The sequence below is a fragment of the Carya illinoinensis genome, chromosome 4 (assembly GCF_018687715.1).
Source record: "Carya illinoinensis cultivar Pawnee chromosome 4, C.illinoinensisPawnee_v1, whole genome shotgun sequence".
Classification (NCBI taxonomy): domain Eukaryota; kingdom Viridiplantae; phylum Streptophyta; class Magnoliopsida; order Fagales; family Juglandaceae; genus Carya; species Carya illinoinensis.
The window spans coordinates 27,862,473-27,880,925 of NC_056755.1; the positions used below are offsets into that span (position 1 = coordinate 27,862,473).

The 18,453-nt window shown below is 36.2% G+C and overlaps 1 protein-coding gene across 1 annotated transcript; it reads left to right on the forward strand.

The window, feature by feature from the left end:
• The first annotated feature begins 6,173 nt into the window (after positions 1-6,173).
• Positions 6,174-13,728, forward strand: LOC122307694 (switch-associated protein 70). Its single transcript, XM_043120735.1, has 10 exons — positions 6,174-6,336; positions 6,480-6,584; positions 6,997-7,058; positions 7,153-7,236; positions 7,373-7,404; positions 7,539-7,620; positions 10,245-10,473; positions 11,620-11,847; positions 12,140-12,432; positions 13,141-13,728. The coding sequence occupies exons 1-10, from the start codon at positions 6,313-6,315 to the stop codon at positions 13,487-13,489; spliced, it is 1,488 nt and encodes a 495-aa protein (XP_042976669.1). The 5' UTR covers positions 6,174-6,312; the 3' UTR covers positions 13,490-13,728.
• Positions 13,729-18,453: the final 4,725 nt, after the last annotated feature.

Genomic DNA, 18,453 nt, shown 5'->3' on the forward strand with positions numbered 1-18,453 from the left:
CCTCCACGGCTTCCTTGAACTCTGACGGGGCAATCCCGAGCAATATGTCCCACTTGGCCGCACCGATAACACTGGGGTCCGCTACTCGTGCGACACTCGCCCTCATGAGCTCTATTACAAGCTCCACAAACAGGCATACGTCCTCCCATGCGAACACTTGAGGTGGATGCTTGAGATCGAGTTCCGGTCCGCTGAACAAACTTCTGAGGCGAACCCGAGCTGCTTCCTTCACCAGAAAAACTCCGCCTCTTATGGCCTGGAGGGGAGCCCATACACAGATTATTTTCCCGCTCTACAAGGGTGGCCACATCCACTAACTCCTGAAAAGTGGATATCCGAAGGCTGACCACCATACGGCGTATATCAGGGCGTAGCCCTTCCTGAAAACGATCTGCTCGTATCTCCTCAGTGGCAACAAGATGAGGAGCAAATCGCTCAAGTTCTATAAACCTCCGGGCGTATTGTTCCACTGTTGCGCCCCCTTGGACCAGATTGGAGAACTCTCTTGCCTTTTGCTTCCTTACTGATGCAGGAAAGAAGCGGTCATTGAATTCCTTCTTAAAACGCTGCCAGGTCACCGCAGCGAAAGATCCCAGTTCAGATTCCAACATCACCCTCCTGGTATCCCACCAATCAGAAGCGATACCTTGCAAGAGATAGCTGGCGTAGAGTACTTGCTGTGCCTCAGTGCACCCACACACCTCAAAAGTCTTCTCCAGATCTTTGATCCATTTTCCAGCCTGAAGTGGATCCTCATTCCCAGTGAAGTGTGGGGTCCTATGCGCCAAGAAGCGCTCATAGGTGCACCCGGCTTGCACCATGCTACTGGACCCTCCTTGATACATCCAAGGCCCTCCCTGATATGGCCAGGGACCTCCTGGTTGTGGCCAATACCCTCCTTGTTGCGGACAAGGCTCTCCTGACGGTGGGTAGGGCCCTCCTGATGGTGGACAAGGCCCTCCCGATGGTGGCCAAGGACCCCCTTGTGGTGGCCAAGGTCCTTGTGGTGGCCAAAGCCCTGCCTGTTGAGACCTCGCACTCTGTTGCATAAACTCCGTCATCTGCCGAATTGCTTCGGCTATGGAGTCATCCATGGAGGTATTATCCTGTGGTTCCTGAGTATTTTTCTTTGGTCTCCCTGGTCTTCCCATATTCCTGTCACAACGCTACTCTTGACCCTCCTTTAAGAAAACAAATAAAACCATCATAAAACCAACAAAACAAAAACAGCACTACGCAGCAAGAAATAAAAGAAACCAGCATGCCAAAACATGACTAAATAAACAAAAACAAACAAACAAGCTCACACAAATAAAACAAATAACATAACAATACTTAACATAATTTTTTTAAAACACAACTTAAAAAAAACATTCTGGTACTACCTACAGGACATGTGGTTTTACCCAGAGCCAAACCGCTCTGATACCACCTGTGACGCCCCCAAATCCCCACGCCCAAACACGGGAAAATTGAGACGTCCGGATGGTGACAACCCGGGTCACCATCCCCTCGACGGGTGCCGGGTGTGTGCAAGGCAACAGATGTGTACAGATAAACACGCAGCGGATAAAGAAGGTCATAACTAAGTACTAGAATTTCTTAACGTAATACAAGCTGTTTAAAACATACATAGATAAAATATTACAAAACACAAATGCAGTTTTAAACAAATATAAAACATATCATCAGCAACCCGGCGGAGCCGCATCCTCGGGCTCAGCCTCCTCCTCCTCATCCTCATCACCTGCACCAAAAGCTACGGAACCACAAATGGTTCCGCAGGTAAGTAAACCCAAACGCTACCAGATAAAAACACATAGGACTCAAACAATATGCATGAAACATGCCCAATGCAAAAAAGCCCATAAAACATAATTTTTTCCACACACGCCAAAAATCCCATTTGGCCCAAAAACATATCCTTTCCGAAAAACACGCCAAAAGTCACATTTGGCCCAATATCTCGCCAGAAGTCCATCTGACCCAATATCTCGCCAGAAGTCCATCTGGCCCACGCCAAAAGTCCCATTTGGCCTCATAATCCATTATCCAATTTTAACCGTATACGCCATGACCTCCCCTAGGGGTCATCCGCACACCCTGGCTCCAGTGTCACACCGCAGAGTACCACCACGCATGTGACACCTAACGAGCGATGCCCAGTTCCGCGCCTCCCGCGCGTGCGTAGCCAAGCATCCTCTAGCCCTCGCCAGCGAAGGGCCACGGAGTCGGTGAGTAGGGCGATGCCCGGTTCCATGCCCGGCACGTTCGTAGCCAAGCATCCCCTAGCCCCGCTCCCGTCATCTCTCTCGACAACTCAGGGGACATCACTCAGTTTATTCCACTCCCGAGTGACCAGAGGAGCTCCACCGAGATAATAACCCATCCCGGCTTGGGCTCGTGATACACACGCACCCGTAAAACCACTCACGCCAATACACAGGCTTTTCACACAAAACCCACAAACACACGTGCATGCACCATGTAATGCCATAACAATGCATAATAAAATAACCAACCAACATAAATCAATAAAACAGACAACTCCGTCCTCCATCCATCCGACCCCCGAAACTCCTCGGACTCAGTCCGGAATCAACAACCAACAACAGTAAATAAATTGAATGAGCAATATATATTAAAATCTGAAAATAGGGTTTGGAAAATACTTACAGCGCTATATGGCAATTTTAGAAAACAAGCGGCGTTGCAAACGGCGGAAAAACAGCAACGTCACAGTGAAAATTCACTGTGGCCGTGGGTCTGAAAAACCCACTTTTGAACGGGGACAAACTAGGACACGGGATTGATAGGGAATGGTCTAGAGGTGGTTGTGAAGCTATTGGAAGTGACGGACGGCCGTGGGTGGCGGCGGAATGGCTGGAAATGGCCGAAAATGGCAAATCGGAAAACAAGCTCGTGGGAGCTGCTCCGGTGGTCGTTGGAGGCCGGAAATGGGTGGGTTAGGACGGCAAGGGACCGGTGATGAAGTGGTGAAGAAATGGTGGCCGGAGGTGGAGCGACGGCGGCGGATCGGAGTGAAATCCGTGCGCCCTTTGGAAGCTTTTTCCAGCCAAATGGCCGGCCGGTTGGGGGTGGGTTTTGGAGGGGTGGTGCACCGGAGGGAGAGGAAGAGAATGGGACCGGTGGGGGTCCGGTTGGTGGCCGGACGGCGGCGGTAAGGTAGAGAGAAGGTGGCGCCGGCGTGAGGGAGAGGGAGGAGAGAGAGAGAGCTCGGGGGGGTCCGAATCGGGGAGAGAGGAGAGAGAAAAAGAAAAAGAAGAAAAAGAAAAGAAGGAAAAAGGAAAAAAAAGGGAAAAAGAGAAAAAGGGAAAAAGATGTGAAAAGAGATGAGGTCCAATCCTCACTCCGGGAAAACGAAACAAACCGCCAAAAAGATTAAAACCACTAAACAGCTTAAAGAAATAAAACACAACCTCAAATAAATTAAATTAAATTAAAACCCAATTTTAAAAACGCAAATACAATAAAATAAAATAACTGGTATATTACTTAAAATAAAAACAAATATTTCAGCGAAAATACACTTAAAAGCGGGTCATGACATCACTTTGGATTAGATCCATGTTTTATTGATTTTTAACCATGTGATTTTAATTTTGATGGTTGGATCTTCTTTAGTACACATTTTTAAGTCATGTGATGTTTTAATTTGAATATCTCATCTTTTTAAACTATAGATCAAGAGATTGATCAAAATTAGTTGAGAAAAACTTTCTATTTTTGGAATAAGTGTAAAACCAAAAACTCCAAGTGTTATTTTGTGATTTTTGTGACTTTTATTTGATGATTTAAAGAATGGTTGATCTTAGGATGATGTTATGAATATGTTAGAAGTAAGATTTGACTTTTTGAAATTCTTAAAAATGTTTTGATTTAGGGTCAAAATTTGTGATTCAAGAGTTAATTATTTATTAAAAAGTTTGGGTCTTTTTACAAAAAGTTTGGTGTTGATGATTAGCTTTTTCTTAATGAACGTTTTAAGTATGTTTTTAAATTTAAGATAGGAAGAACTTTGTTGTAAAATTTTTGTGTAATCACAAGTTTTGAAATTGGAAAAAATTGCAACAAAAATGATGAGAAATGACCTATGAATGTTTCAGCTATAGTAAGCTTCCCAAGTTGTGAATTGTTTTAAATTTTTCTGAATTGAGATTTAAGTTTAGGACAAAATTTGTATGAGAAATGTAAACTTTGATAACCTTTGGAATTAGGATGTGAAATGCTTTGATAACTTTTAGAATTAAGATGTGAAATTCTTAAGTTAGAGGTAAAATGATCATTTTCCTACATATAGAGGGTAAAATGGTAATTTTACCATAAGTTGTCTCTTTTACACGTTTCTAATTGTTAGTAATTAAATTTTTAACATTTAGAATACCCTCTTACAGTTTCTTATGTTTCGCATTTTATTCTCGTAGAACGTAACAATCGAGATAAGTTAGCTCTTAACTTACTATCAGTTTATTGTGTATGCGTGACGGGTGAGGGAACTACAATTTTATATTCGTATATGTGATGCTAAATAGAATTATTCATGATGGAAACACAACTTTATATGACAACACCAATTCATTATGGTATTTGGGCAAGATGGCTAACTTGATAATACATTAAAATTCAAAGATCTTGAACCATTCAATTCAAGACTACAAGGAGTAAAGTAACAAATGACCAGAAGCTTGGACTTAAAAAAACTAGAGCATTTTAATTTGTTTGATTCATGAAAAAAAAAAAAAAACAGTAATTGAGTTTTCATATTATTAATTTTTAAGTTTTGTTATATACAAATGAATTCACGTAATGATTTGTATATTAATATTATTATCTTTATATTTAAAATTTAAATTGACATAATTTTTATTAAAATTTAATTTTTTAATTAATCATATTGAATAAGTGTATGTATTAATGTACATAATTGCTTATAATTAGATTTTTTTTTTTTTTTCATCAAAGTCTTATGATATTCTTATCGAGAAGCCTTCTTAAGATCTGGGTTTAATAAGAAGGCCATTGTTTCTTTGTTCAGTTTCGTTGTTTTGTTAGTCAACTGACCGGCGGCATGTCAGTTACTGACATTTTCAATGCCAATTTAAGGAAAAAAGCAATTAAAATATTAAATAATTTAAAATTCAAACAAATATACAAAACCTTAAAAAAATTTAAAGAAAAAAAATAAATAAATCCAGACAAAAAATTTAATACTTATAAAAAAAACTTTAGATCTCATTTGATTACACAATTCAGATGAGATAATATGAGATATTTTAATAAAAATTAAATAAAATATTATTAAAATATAAATTTTTTAATAATAATTTTATTTTAAAATTTTAAAATATCGAATTGTATAGTCTTTAAGAAATTTTTTTAACTCCCTAATGTATCCTAAAAAATCTAATCAGAAATAAAGTTTCTACGGCCAAAAGAGAAAAAAAATGAAAACAATTTTTACAAAGGGACGCTGATACGTCCACAGATAAACCCCACCGAATGGTATAAATTTTTTTTTTTGGTTTTTTTTCATATATTTTTTTATATCTTTAATTATCTTTTTTTTTTAATTCACAATATTAATTAAAAACATTTTTTAATCACTAAGTTAAAAAAAAAAATCGTTGGCAGCTTCGGTAGCTTTTATACGTTGGATAAGCATTATCCTTTACAAAAACATATTTCTTATGTATTTTTTTTTTTCAAATTTGAACGGCAATATTTTTCAAAATAACTTTTTTCATCTAATTAATTTCCTTCGAGAAATGCTACACATCATCTCACACCACACACTTTATATATTAAAATATTATTTTTTATTTTATTTTATTTTATTCTTATTAAACTAATTAAATTATTCTATTTATCATCCACACACTACATATTTATTATAGAAAAAATAAAAAAAATTAAAATAAGTATAGTGTCTAAAGTGTGAAGATGACAAAAAGATTTTTCCATTTCCCAAAACCCTCCAGTTTTTATAAAATGCTATAAAACTTATTTCAAAACTGAAAAATAACTAACAAATAAAAATAAATAAATAAATAAAAGAGAAAAATAAAAGAGCAAGTTGAGCAACATATACATGATAAATAAATAATTTCATTTTGTTTGAAAAATAAATAAAACAAGTACACCACCTACAAGTCCACCAAAGAAACCTAACAGCCCGGCCACGGCTTTGAAAGATCACCCTCAAAGGAAAAACCCTGCCATTATCAAATAGACCCTTCCAAGGTTCCATATTTGCTTCTGCGATACCTCCCCAGTCTTCGCTGTTTTCCTACCATGGCCTCCAATGTTGCTACACCGGTTAGTTTGTCAGCCCCTCCGATCTACCCCCCAACCCTCCCTCCCTCTCTCTCTCTCTATATATATGTGTGTATATGTATGCATATGCGGGATTGATAATTATGTATTATTTTGGTAAAATCTAAAATATGGGGATGGAACAGAGAGCCGGGGATGCAGACAGTAGCTTGGAGAAGATCAAGCGGCAGTTGGCATCCGGTTCCGGCAGGAATTTGCTGCAGGGCCCACTTCTCAAGCGATCCGAGACCGTACTCTCTCTCTCTCTCTCTCTCTCTCTCTCTCTCTCTCTCTCTCTCTCTCTCCAATTGCGTCTAAATTGGATTGGTTATTTGTGATTAGATTTTCGTTGAATTCAGGCCTTTGTGAGAATTTAGCTCAAGCAAAGGGTTGCCTTCTGCTTTGAATTTTAACTTGAGAAGTTGCAGTTTTTATAGTTTTTTGTTTTGGTCAATTTGCTCTATCATGACCTTTTCCTAGATGTAATTTCTTCAGCCCTGTTTGAATTGGCCAAAAGTTTTTGAAAATAATGTAATGGGTTTATAAGAATGGGACTACTTGACTACAATTAGCATTCACTGATTGAGGGGTGATTCTATGTGGAGTTCGGAAACGGAAGAAGTCATGATAGCCGAATTAATATTGTTGTGTGCAACTTAACAGCTGAGGAAATGGAACGAGCGGTGGGTGATCTTGGACCCAACGACTGGAAGAATGGAATACAAGTCGGTGAATGTTTTTTGCATTATCTTTGCTGGCTTTGCTTTGATTACATAAGAATTTTAATATTTGATATTTCATGTTGTCTGTATGCTTTAGGATCAGGAGAAATGAGCCAGCTGTTAAGGGATCCATTATATTTGATGCAAATAGCACGATTACCATATCTCCTGTCAACTTCCAGTAAGATTCAGACCGTTCTGAATAAGCATGCATTATTGCATTCTTGGCTAACTAATTCGTCCAAGTGGCTTTTAACTTTAAAAATTACTAATACTTTTTTTTTCGTGTTTTTTGTTTCTTTCTTAATGTGCTTTAGTGGACTACCAAGGTATGATGGCTGTTGTTTCTGTATCCACATATAGTTATTTTTTCTAGCAATGTAGAAAATACTAAAATTTGTATCTTTTTGAGTTTCATTATAAGTATCATTTTGTTGCGGGTTGAAATTGTAAATATGAGCGCTTCTTAACTATTATACTTAGATATTGGGACCCCCCAGAAAAAGGACTACTTCCTTTGCGCAGAGACTCCTGGTGCAGCTAGAGCTTGGGTGTCAACTTTACAGTAGGTTCTCTGGATCTTTCCTTTTTAAGCCTTTGCATGATATGATTTGTTGTGATATTTTTCTTTGGCTACAAAAAGGTTTGAACTGTGTCCTGCTTCTGCTGTGCATTTGTTCTTCATTTATAACAAGTTTGGAATGGTCTTATTCTAGCACATACATTTGTTAGCATAGTCAAGTATCTTGTAGGTTTAATTGTTTTAGAAAACCCCTACAGGTTGGCTTAAGTGGTAAAGGTCTTGGTCTTGATGATATGCTCCCTCCAAGGTCCAAGGTTTGAATACCATTGGGTGCAAACACTCTCTAGGGGCCATCGGGCTGGGGGATTTTCCCCTTGAATTACCCGAGTTGCATTTGTTGGAAACTCCTTGTCGGCCTATGCCGACTTGTGCACCATTGGGATTAGTCGAGATGTTGTTCCTGGACCCCCAGTGCCAGCCATTTTTTTTTTTTCTGAACATAAATTAAATAATTAAATTTATCTATCCTTATTAACTTTTATGTATTTGGGAAAATTGTTGATATAATATGATATGGTAGATGTATCTTGTAATTACCTAGTTAAGCGCAAATCACATCTAGGCGTATACTCCAAAAGGAATAGTCAATGTTACAATTGAAACCCATTAAAATCTTTATAAAGGGCTTGAAATTTTCCCTCCAAGGCAATGTGGGACAGAGGAAGGAGGAGATACTCGAATTACAGACTCGTGCTTTGAAACAGGACTTGAAGTGGAAGATGAGGGTATTTGTTCTTGGTTCATAATTGCTTGAATAGGCTGATGGGAGAAAGGAATAGATCATTGAAGGATGGAACTGGGTAGTCCATTACAGCTTCAGTAGGGAAGTCCAGGGGTAGCACTAGAGGGAGACCAATTAGTACCAGATTTAGTCTCCCCATTCACCACCTTCCTTACACAATGGGAGTATTACATCTCTCAAACTAGTACTCTACATTTTACCTCCCCATTTTTTAATTAAATACTCTAGATGTTTGGTGCACTTATTAAGAGAAAGTATGACTCACATGTGAGTGGGAGTGTTATAACATAAATTAAACAATTGAAGTCATTTCTTCTCATCAACTTAACTTTTTAGGACAAATGGTTATTTAACAAAGTTGTAAACTCTGTAATGAATGCATTAGAGATATGCAGGAAGAAACAAGGGTATATGAATTGTGAGCTTGAAACTTCACCACTAGCAAGGTTCTTAGGCTCCGTTTGAATTGTGAAACATTCTTAACCCATCTTATCTTATCTCATCTCATCATTATAACTTTTTCAAATTTCCACACAAAATATAATAAACAATTCAACTTTGTCAAATCTCAAAACAATAATTATATTAAAAAATAATATTCTAACAATATTTTATTCAACTTTAAACTTTCACCTAAAACCATCTCATCTCATCTTATCTCATTATCCAAACCGCACCTTAATGTGTACTTTTGGTGAAAAGCTATCCTGTACTTTTGCTCTAAATAGTGTACGGTTTTTATATTCCGTTTTCCAACCCCTAGGGGTTGGCTCAAGTGGTAAAAGCCTTGGTAGTATGCTCCTTCCAAGGTCTAAGGTTTGAAACCTCCTGGGTGCAACCAATCTATAGGGGCTATCAGACTGGAGGATTTTCCCCTTGAATTACCTAAGGTGCACTTGTGGAAAACTCCATACTGAGGGCCTATGCACTCCTGGTATTAACCGGGATGCTGTCTTTGACACCCTATGCCAATCAAAAAATATTCCATTTTCCTTTCCAGATGACTAGTTATATGGTTGGCCTTACAGTCCAAAAGACTATATAATAGTCTATTCTAGAATTTCCAGAGTTTGCAGATGTTTCTTGCAAACTGATGGCTGATTTGTATGTGAAGTTGCCTTGCTGGTAATTTTTTTATTAAAAGGGATCATGTAGTCATCTGGAATTTGTACTAAGTTTGGAGCACGGGCCCCTTCCATATTTTATGATATTATTATTTTTTACTTGCCCCATTCTTTAAGAAAAGAAAGGCTGTGGTCAATGATGTAGGGTTTGGAAAGAGGTGCATTGCTTCTTCCTACATCCCTGTTCTGTTTAGGGGTGAAAAGTCTAGGTTGTTTTAGAGTTCGGTAGAGATTAGGCAAAAAACTACGAGAAGTCAAGTTGAGTGGCTCTTCAACTTTAAGTTAGGTGGCTTGAAGTATTGGCCAAAGTTAATTTTTTTTTTTAAAGAAAGTACATAAACAAAAAGAAATTAGACATAATGACCTTTATCTCCTTTTCTCTTTAGTGGCAGGGGACGTTAAGCAAAGCTATTGTTAAGGATCATGATGAGAGTTTCATTGACATTCATCTCTTTTAATATTTCCTTGCATGCGTGTGTGTGTTTTGTGAGTGTTGTGCAAATACACTCAATTCTTTATTACATTGTTGACTGCCGTCACTTGGATACCGGTTACAAATTCTCAACTATTAGCTATTCTCTACAATTGCATTTTGTTCATAAAATGAACATTTTTCTGATAATGTTTTCTTCTTTGTGTTTGATTTGTTGCCCCAGTTATCAACACATTTATTGATGAATACATATTTTGGGACTTATTCTCTGCTAATATCTACTTTCTCATTACCTTCTGACGTTCAGTGCAACACAGTTGGTTCTGAGGGCCCATAAAGAGGCTGTGAATTCCTTAAGTGGGAATGGTTCTGCAAAATTAGGAACAGTTGCAACGGTAGTTTCTGCTGCTAATTCGACGGCCCTTGAATGTTCTAAAGAAATTGAAGCAGCAATGCAGATTTCTTTAAGAAATGCTCTAGGAATGGTGACAAATAAAATAAGCGATGGTCCAATGGATGATCTAGCAATCATGAGGGTACAATATCTATATTTTCCACTTTTTACTATGTCTTTACTTCAATTATGAATTGCATGCCTTACAATTTTTCATTGGGATTATGTTTATGGTCTTTGCCTTTATTGATAATAAGATGAATAGCTTGCATTCGTCTGCAGTTGCATCAGATTTATATCCTGCACTTTTAATTGTTTAACTAAGTTGGATGTACATATTAATCACTTGTAAATCCATTTGCCATATTTGGTACAAGATAGATGGAACAATCTAGGAGGCAGGTGTTCCAATACTAACACATTCCATTAAAAAGAAGTTTAATGTGTTCAGTGTCTTTCATGTACCAGATCATTCATGATCATTAAAGTCTGAGAATTGGATTTCTGAGAAACCCAAGTTCCTGAAATTTTAAATCTGATATTTGGTGAGTAGTAAAATATTTGAAGAACCTTGCTTTTCTTCTTGTAAAGTTAGGCAGCAACCAGGTGCACCAGAATGATGCTAGGCAGCCCATTTTACTAATATATAGAATATTCTATGCATTATGGACTGCTTAATAGCTAGGAGAATGACATTTCAAATTTTACTATTTGGGATTTTCCCCCCAGTGGATGGATTTGGATCATGGCATACAGGCATTTTCTTGTAGAGTCTTCCTTGATTTCATAGCTGCTATTAGTATCAGTTTGGCTTGATTGAGGAATTCATTGGCAGTTCAGTGTAGAGTGTGATGTGATATTGCCTCTTGTTTGTGCATGTGCCCTTGCTTCTATGTTAAGTAGAGTGCTGTTGTCATTGGGCTGCTTGTATGTGTTTTGTGCATATGCCCCCCTTCAATGTTGAAACTTGACTAGTGAGAATTATTGAATAAATGAAGAACAGGCGTTTGGGTCCCATGATTTTGTTTTTTATCATAGTAATGGAATTTGGCTGGCTTCACTTATTATCGGTGCTTTTTGGCTTTAAGGCCCCGTTTTGACTGGCCTTCTTAGCATGTTGCCTCTTGCCACCATGGGCTTCTTATATCGTTTACTCTCTCTCTCTCTCTCTCTTCCCCCTTTTATTTTTTCTAGCTAAGCTTATTCCTTTAATGTGATTGCTAATCAGGCAAGCATATTTGGATATTCATTTCACCTATATTTGGTTGTATGAGTGTTCATCTTGCAGGAGACACTGCGAGTCAAGGATGAAGAACTGCAGAATTTGGCTCGGGACCTTCGTGCACGGGATTTAACAATAAAAGATATAGCAGAGAAATTATCTGAGACTGCCGAAGCTGCTGAGGCTGCTGCATCTGCTGCTCATACAATGGATGAACAAAGGAGAATTGCATGTGCACAAATTGAGCGTCTTAAAAGAGATTCAGAGAAGCAGCTGGAGTCATCTATGTCAAAGGTAATTTTTCTTTTTCTGTTTTTTTTCCCAGTCTGTCAAAGGTACTTTGTTGATGGCTCTTGTGTTGTCTGATCGATAATGTTCAATCTGATATGGAGGTAATAACTAAGAAAGAATACTTAAAAAAAAAAACTAGGAAAGAATTCTCAGTCAATAATCATGAATATCTTTCGCTGTTGAATTCCGTTCCTCTCCCTTTATTTGATTTATCCTTTATTGAATATGAAATATTAATATGATTTTAGATGTCACTTTTAATTGTCTTTTTCTATTATGGCATACATACTTGCAGCTAAAAGAATCTGAACAAAAGGTTATGGCTGTGAATAAAGAAAGAGAGCAATTGAGCAAACAGAGAGACTCTGCTATCCAGGAGGCACATATGTGGCGTTCTGAGCTTGCAAAAGCTAGAGAGCGTGTTGTTATATTAGAAGCAGCTGTTGTGAGAGCAGAAGAAAGGGTCAGGGTTACAGAGGCAGATGCTGAAGCTAGAATAAAGGAGGCTATACAGAAAGAATCAATTGCTGTGAATGAAAAGCAAGAGCTTCTGGCATATGTAAACAAGTTACAAGCACAACTTCAAAGGTTTAGTATCTCAACCCCTGTGCCCCATAGGGATCATTTCACATCTACTCTTCTGTAATTCTTGCTTGACATGATTCCCCCAGTTTCAGAAAAATCACTTATAAATGGTGCAAGTTATAGGCAAAACCCTTGATGCTCCTTAGTTACAGTGACTATACCAAAAATAGAAAACAATGGTCTAACTATGAATTAAATTGAAAAGCATGCGAGTCCTTATTTATATAAATGTCGAGCTAAGGTTTCTTTGGATTACCCGAGGTGTATTTGTGGGAAACTTTTTGCCGAGAACTATGCACCCCCACCCAGGATTAGTCGAGACTTTGTCCCGGACACCCCGTGCCAATAAAAAAAATGTTAAACTTAGATGTTAGAGAAATGGTACAATTTTGCCAAAAATCTATAGAAATTTCAGACAAGTATGAGTTTATAAAGAGCTTGCTTTTCCTGTTTTTATTGTGTACTATACATGTATGCCTCACAGTGTTACAGGATGTAGTATTGAGTTTTGCCCCTACTCAAATAATTCCCCAACCCAAGAAAAATGATAGTTACTGTAACCATTGCATGACTGGTGTCTGTGATCCCAATTTTTTGAATAAAGTTCCATCGGGAGAATTAGACTATGATGTAAAGGTCAATAAAAACAACAGCCGCATAACTTTGTGATGATAAGTTTAAAAACCCATTTTTTTTTTTTCCTCTTAACAGACATCAGATTGATACTAAGCAAATTTTTGAGGAGAAGACTGAGTCTTGCCCGGGTATTGATAATACTCTTCCATTGACAAAGCATGTAGACTTGTCGGAGGAGAATGTGGATAAAGCATGTCTCAGTGTTTCTAGGGCGATACCAGTCTCTGGAGAGAGTGTAGTCCATATGGCAGCAGATCAGGTGAACCTCCACATTCATGATGGTGAATGGAGTGATATTCAGGCAAATGAGGCAAGGATAGCTGATGTAAGAGAAGTTGCTCCCGAGACTGAAGGCAGCAGCTTGGATATTCCTGTTGTTAGTAACCACCACGAACAAGGAGCGAACTCTTTTCATCGGCCTTGATATTAATAACTATATTTACATTAAAAAGAAAATTTTTATATGTAGGGATTGACACAGTTTCAGGTACAGAAGAAATGTGAACTTCATCGTTGTATTTCTTTCCTCTGATTTCTTTCAAAACCCAACTATAGATGGAGTAAAGTCTATGTCATGGTACTCAATTGCTTTCTGTTGTGGGGTTCTGAAATTCTATAGTGTACGTTACCGGCTTCATAGTAACAATTTGTTATGATTCCGTACGGAGCTTATTTGGTACTATTCTTTGCATGTAACGTTCACTTCGCTCCATTTTACTAAGGACCTTGTCGGGAATTTGGACCTTTTAAATACTCTTTAGTATCTATTATTTGTAAAAATACAAAAAAAATAGAGAAATAATAACAATAAAAAATTTTCCGTGAAAAATTTCCAAAATATGATAAAAACTATCAGACTTAAAAAAGAAAATTTACTATGTAAAAAATTATTATAATCATACAATTTATCTTCTCATCTCAAGTACACCTATAATGCTTTCTCATTAGCAAAATTTAAACTCACACTTTTTCCCCTTTTACAAAAAAAGTCAATAGAGGATTTTAACTAAATTCAAAAGTTGTTAGATAAGCAAAGTTATTAGATAAACTTTTTGACTGATGCACTTTACCAAGAAGGCTAAACCACATTTTATAGGCCTTGGGCCTTTGCTCCTCTTTCATTTTCTATTCATGTGGGACAAATGCAAATGAGCAAAACTCAAAAATCTCCACCTTGCGATTTTGACTAGTCTCACAATCATACTCAACCTCAATAAAAATTTTCATAGTTTCGCTATCATGCTCTACTATAAAAGCATACAAATTTAGAATAAACTAATTCCAAATATTTCACTTTGGTCCATGTCGAAAACAATCTTACTGACAATTATGATGTAACTTTCATGTTTGGCTTTCTTAAAAGTTCATCAGCCATCAATATGAATTTTTACTACACATTATGCATCAATACCAAACCAATGCTTATGTACAAACTTGTGAACTCGCTAGCATTAACACTTTCTCTATCATGATAACTTTGAAAATTAAAGGTATGCCATGAGAATGTACATATCCCTTTTCAAAGACATCGTCTTCTATGGAAAGAGACACAACGTTAGCTTCCTTACTGGTATTTCCATTTACTGACTTGGAGTCTCTTGTTGAACCAACTTGATCTAGCTCTTGAACAAATTTTCTTGACATGCCCAGATTGTCCACACCCTTAGCAGACTGCTCTCTTATTCATAGAGTTCATCATCTTCCAATTTCCAGCTGCTACCATTACTGAGTTCTCAGGTGGACCATTACTTCCACCACCTAGTCTCCTCTCTTCATAAAAAAGTTTACTGGTAACCTTTGAAAAAATTATTTTCTTATTCTCATGTATCAAAATAGGTTTTATATGCTTATAGGAAGGTGTAAGAGACCAGATAAGTCTCAAGGCTTGATCCTCATCATCAATTTTAACTTCAATAAATTCTACCTCAGAGATAATGCCATTGAGAGCACTTAAATGATCTGAACTAGTCGTACCTTCACTCATCTGCAGTGTATGAAACTGCTCCTTCAGGTACACCTGATTCAAGATGCTTTTCGTTTGATACAACTTTTCAAACTTTTCCCAGAGTTTCTTTGTCGTAGATATTCCATGCACATTTGCAAGAACATTTTTAGCTAGGCATAGACATGTTGCGCTTACTACTCTCAAATATAGATCCTCTCAATCTTCATCACTCATTATAGATCTGCTCTTTGTTTCACCAGTCACATTATTACAACTGTTGACTTCAGGGATTGGTCTGTCCTTCAACGGCTTGTGCAATCCTGATTGAATCAAAATATCCTTGACTTGTACTTGCCACAAGCCAAAATTTATTCTCCCATCAAATTTGTCTACCTCAAATTCGACAGGATTTGAAGCCATACTTTCTGACATTGCCTTGATATTTTTTACCATGGAAATGAATAGTACTCACTAAATAAATTCCCAGGAAAGATTGGAGGGTCATAATGGACACGCTTAAATATCAATCTCCTAGATAGAACATCCTTAGACTGTACATATTCACACTACTACACGAAAGCTCCACCTCACAAAAAGAACCAACATGGCTCTGATACCACTTGTTGAAAATTTGGACTTCCCAAATTCACCTTCTAGGATCCATTTGCAGGAATATAAAAAAATATAAAATAATAACAAAACAAGATTTTACGTGGAAAGCTCCCAAAACATGAGAAAAATTACCAGACACAGAAGAAAATCCATTGTATTAAAAATTGTTACAATCACATAATTTCTCTCTTCACCCCAAATACACCCACAAATCTTCCCTACTAGCAAAACTTTAACTTACACATCTTCCATTTTTACAAAAAAGGCCAATATAGGGTTTTAACTAAAATAAAAAATTACTAGATAAACTTTTTGACTGGTGCACTTTACCCAAAAGGCTAAATCCTCTTTTGGAGCAGCGACATTGGTTTGACCAAATTCATCTTCAAATTTTGCCAATATCAATATTTTTTTGCATTTTCCTATTCCATCTAAATTCAATCCCCACACTAGGTTAACCATTCATTCTCTATATAATAATAATAAAATATTATTAAATTAATAATTTTTTTATTTAATTTATTTTATCACATTTTGTAATTCTACCAATTAAATGTTAATAATAATTGTATTATAATTAAATTAATATTAAAAAATTATTACTAAATGTTAATAATAATTATATTCTAATTAAATTAATATTAGAAAAAAGTATTATTAAATTTTAATAGTAATTATATTCTAATTAAATTAATATTAAAAAAGTATTATTAAATGTTAATAGTAATTATATTCTAATTAAATTAATATTTAAAAAATTATTATTAAATGTTAATAATAATTATATTCTAATTAAATTAATATTAAAAAAAGTATTATTAAATGTTAATAATAATAATTATATTATATTAAATTAATATTACAAAGAAGTATTATTAAATGTTAATAGTAATTATATTCTAATTAAATTAATATTAAGAAAAGTATTGTTAAATGTTAATAATAATAATATTATATTCAATTAATATTAAAAAATATTATTAAATGTTAATAATAATTATATTCTAAATGTTAAATGTTAATTATATTATGATTAATTTAATTTATTTGTTTGGAGTGAGAGATTAATATTTTAATGTTTAATGAATGAATCGTGGTCTTCCATCTTTAGCTAACCACTGTAATAAAAGTCTAAATTATTTTAGATTTGTCCAATCCAATGTGAATGATTTTTTAGTCAAATTATGTAAAATTTAGCCAGGCATCTCATTTGGCCAAACAAATGAGAATGCCCTTATAGGCCTTGGGCCTTTGCTTCACCTTCATTTCCCATCCATGTGGGACAAATGCAAAGGAGCAAAACCCAACAGACCTCTTCCACAGTTACACCACATTCTAATTTTTTGAACATTTTTCTATTTTTTTGGAATGTTTTGCATATTCCACTTGATTGAGTTATTATGTAGCTTTCTAATTTTACCGAATCATAACTGTTGGCTTTCATGTGGGAATAGATAAAGTAAGAATCTTGACAATATATGTGATGCCCCCAGATCCTGTTTGGGATTGGACAGAGACTAAAGTGTCGGGTTATGCAACTCAAGGTTACATACCTCGTTCATGACTATTAACATGTCATGTACCTAACATGTTATGAGTAGTATGCAATAATCACTGCAGAAAAAGTTAAAATCTAAGTAAAGATTGAGCAATTAAAGTATGGCATCAAATAAAGTAACTATTAATCCCAAAAGTATTTGTTCAAAACTATCTCCCAATATAAAGAAAGGGTTTAAACCACAACCCTTGATATCAAAATACCTTCAAAAGGTCATGTACGACATAAAGGCTATTCGATTTTCCAAATATGTTTCTTCTTATTCAAAAGATCTTGAACTTCCTTGATACGCTCAAGTAGCCTGGTTAAGCTGATGATTGCGTCTTCGAGGCTATCTCCCCTAGCATGCTGAGAGCTAGAGGCTACACTACCCTTGCCCTTCATAGTGTCTTCCTTGCTAGTCTCCTTTCTAATCTTGGGTGAATCTGAGCACTTGCACTTCCCTATTGCTTGCGTCTAGATCTATCACAACTTCTACCATTTCGAGGGAAATGGTAGTGGAAACTACCATAGTGACATTTCAAGACATATCAGCAAAATAAACCAATAACATACAAGAAGATAATATGTGATATCCCATATGATAAGGATAAAGGTAGGTGGTATATGAGATCTCACATTACTTGGAAAAGAAAAATTCTTGCTTTTTATAATGTTTTAATGGGGTTTCAATTGTATCATCGACTAGTCATTTTAGAGTATAGGTCATGTGGTTTGGGTCTTCTATTGGGGGGTTACATAATATAAGCATGAATAGGCAAACCATGATTATGAATGCATGGACATGAATTTGACCAAAACTTATTTCATTCTTGTATGTGTCCTTTTCAAAACTTTGACCTTGTAATCATGTAACAGAGTGACAAAATAACCATATAAGAATATCAGTTTTCAATTCATATCAATTATTTATAACCATCAATCCATATAAAAATGTGGGTGGACACTTCACGATTCCCTTATGCACTGTGGGCTCCTTGTTAGTTACCGCATCACATTGACGACCCTCTTGATTGGGTGTGAGTACGTCAAAGACCATATAATACAGCAGTTCGCAATTCGCCTCCATCGCATTTCCAATGTGTTGCACCCACTAGTGTTTGTTGCTACTTTGCTCCGGAATCCTTTAAAAAGAAATCATTCGAAGCCCGTTGACTATGCTTCATCGACCTAGGGTTTACCACTCCAATTTAAGTACTTCAGAGTGAACAGAGGAGTTCTACCAAGATATTCACACATCCTAGCATTTAGAGTCATGACAAAACCATTAAAC

Excerpts from the sequence above, each read along its gene's own strand:
- LOC122307694 (XM_043120735.1), top strand. The coding sequence starts at position 6,313 with ATGGCCTCCAATGTTGCTACACCG. Across the intron at positions 10,474-11,619 it reads ATGATCTAGCAATCATGAGG|GAGACACTGCGAGTCAAGGA; the intron begins GTACAATATCTA and ends TTCATCTTGCAG. Across the intron at positions 11,848-12,139 it reads TGGAGTCATCTATGTCAAAG|CTAAAAGAATCTGAACAAAA; the intron begins GTAATTTTTCTT and ends ACATACTTGCAG.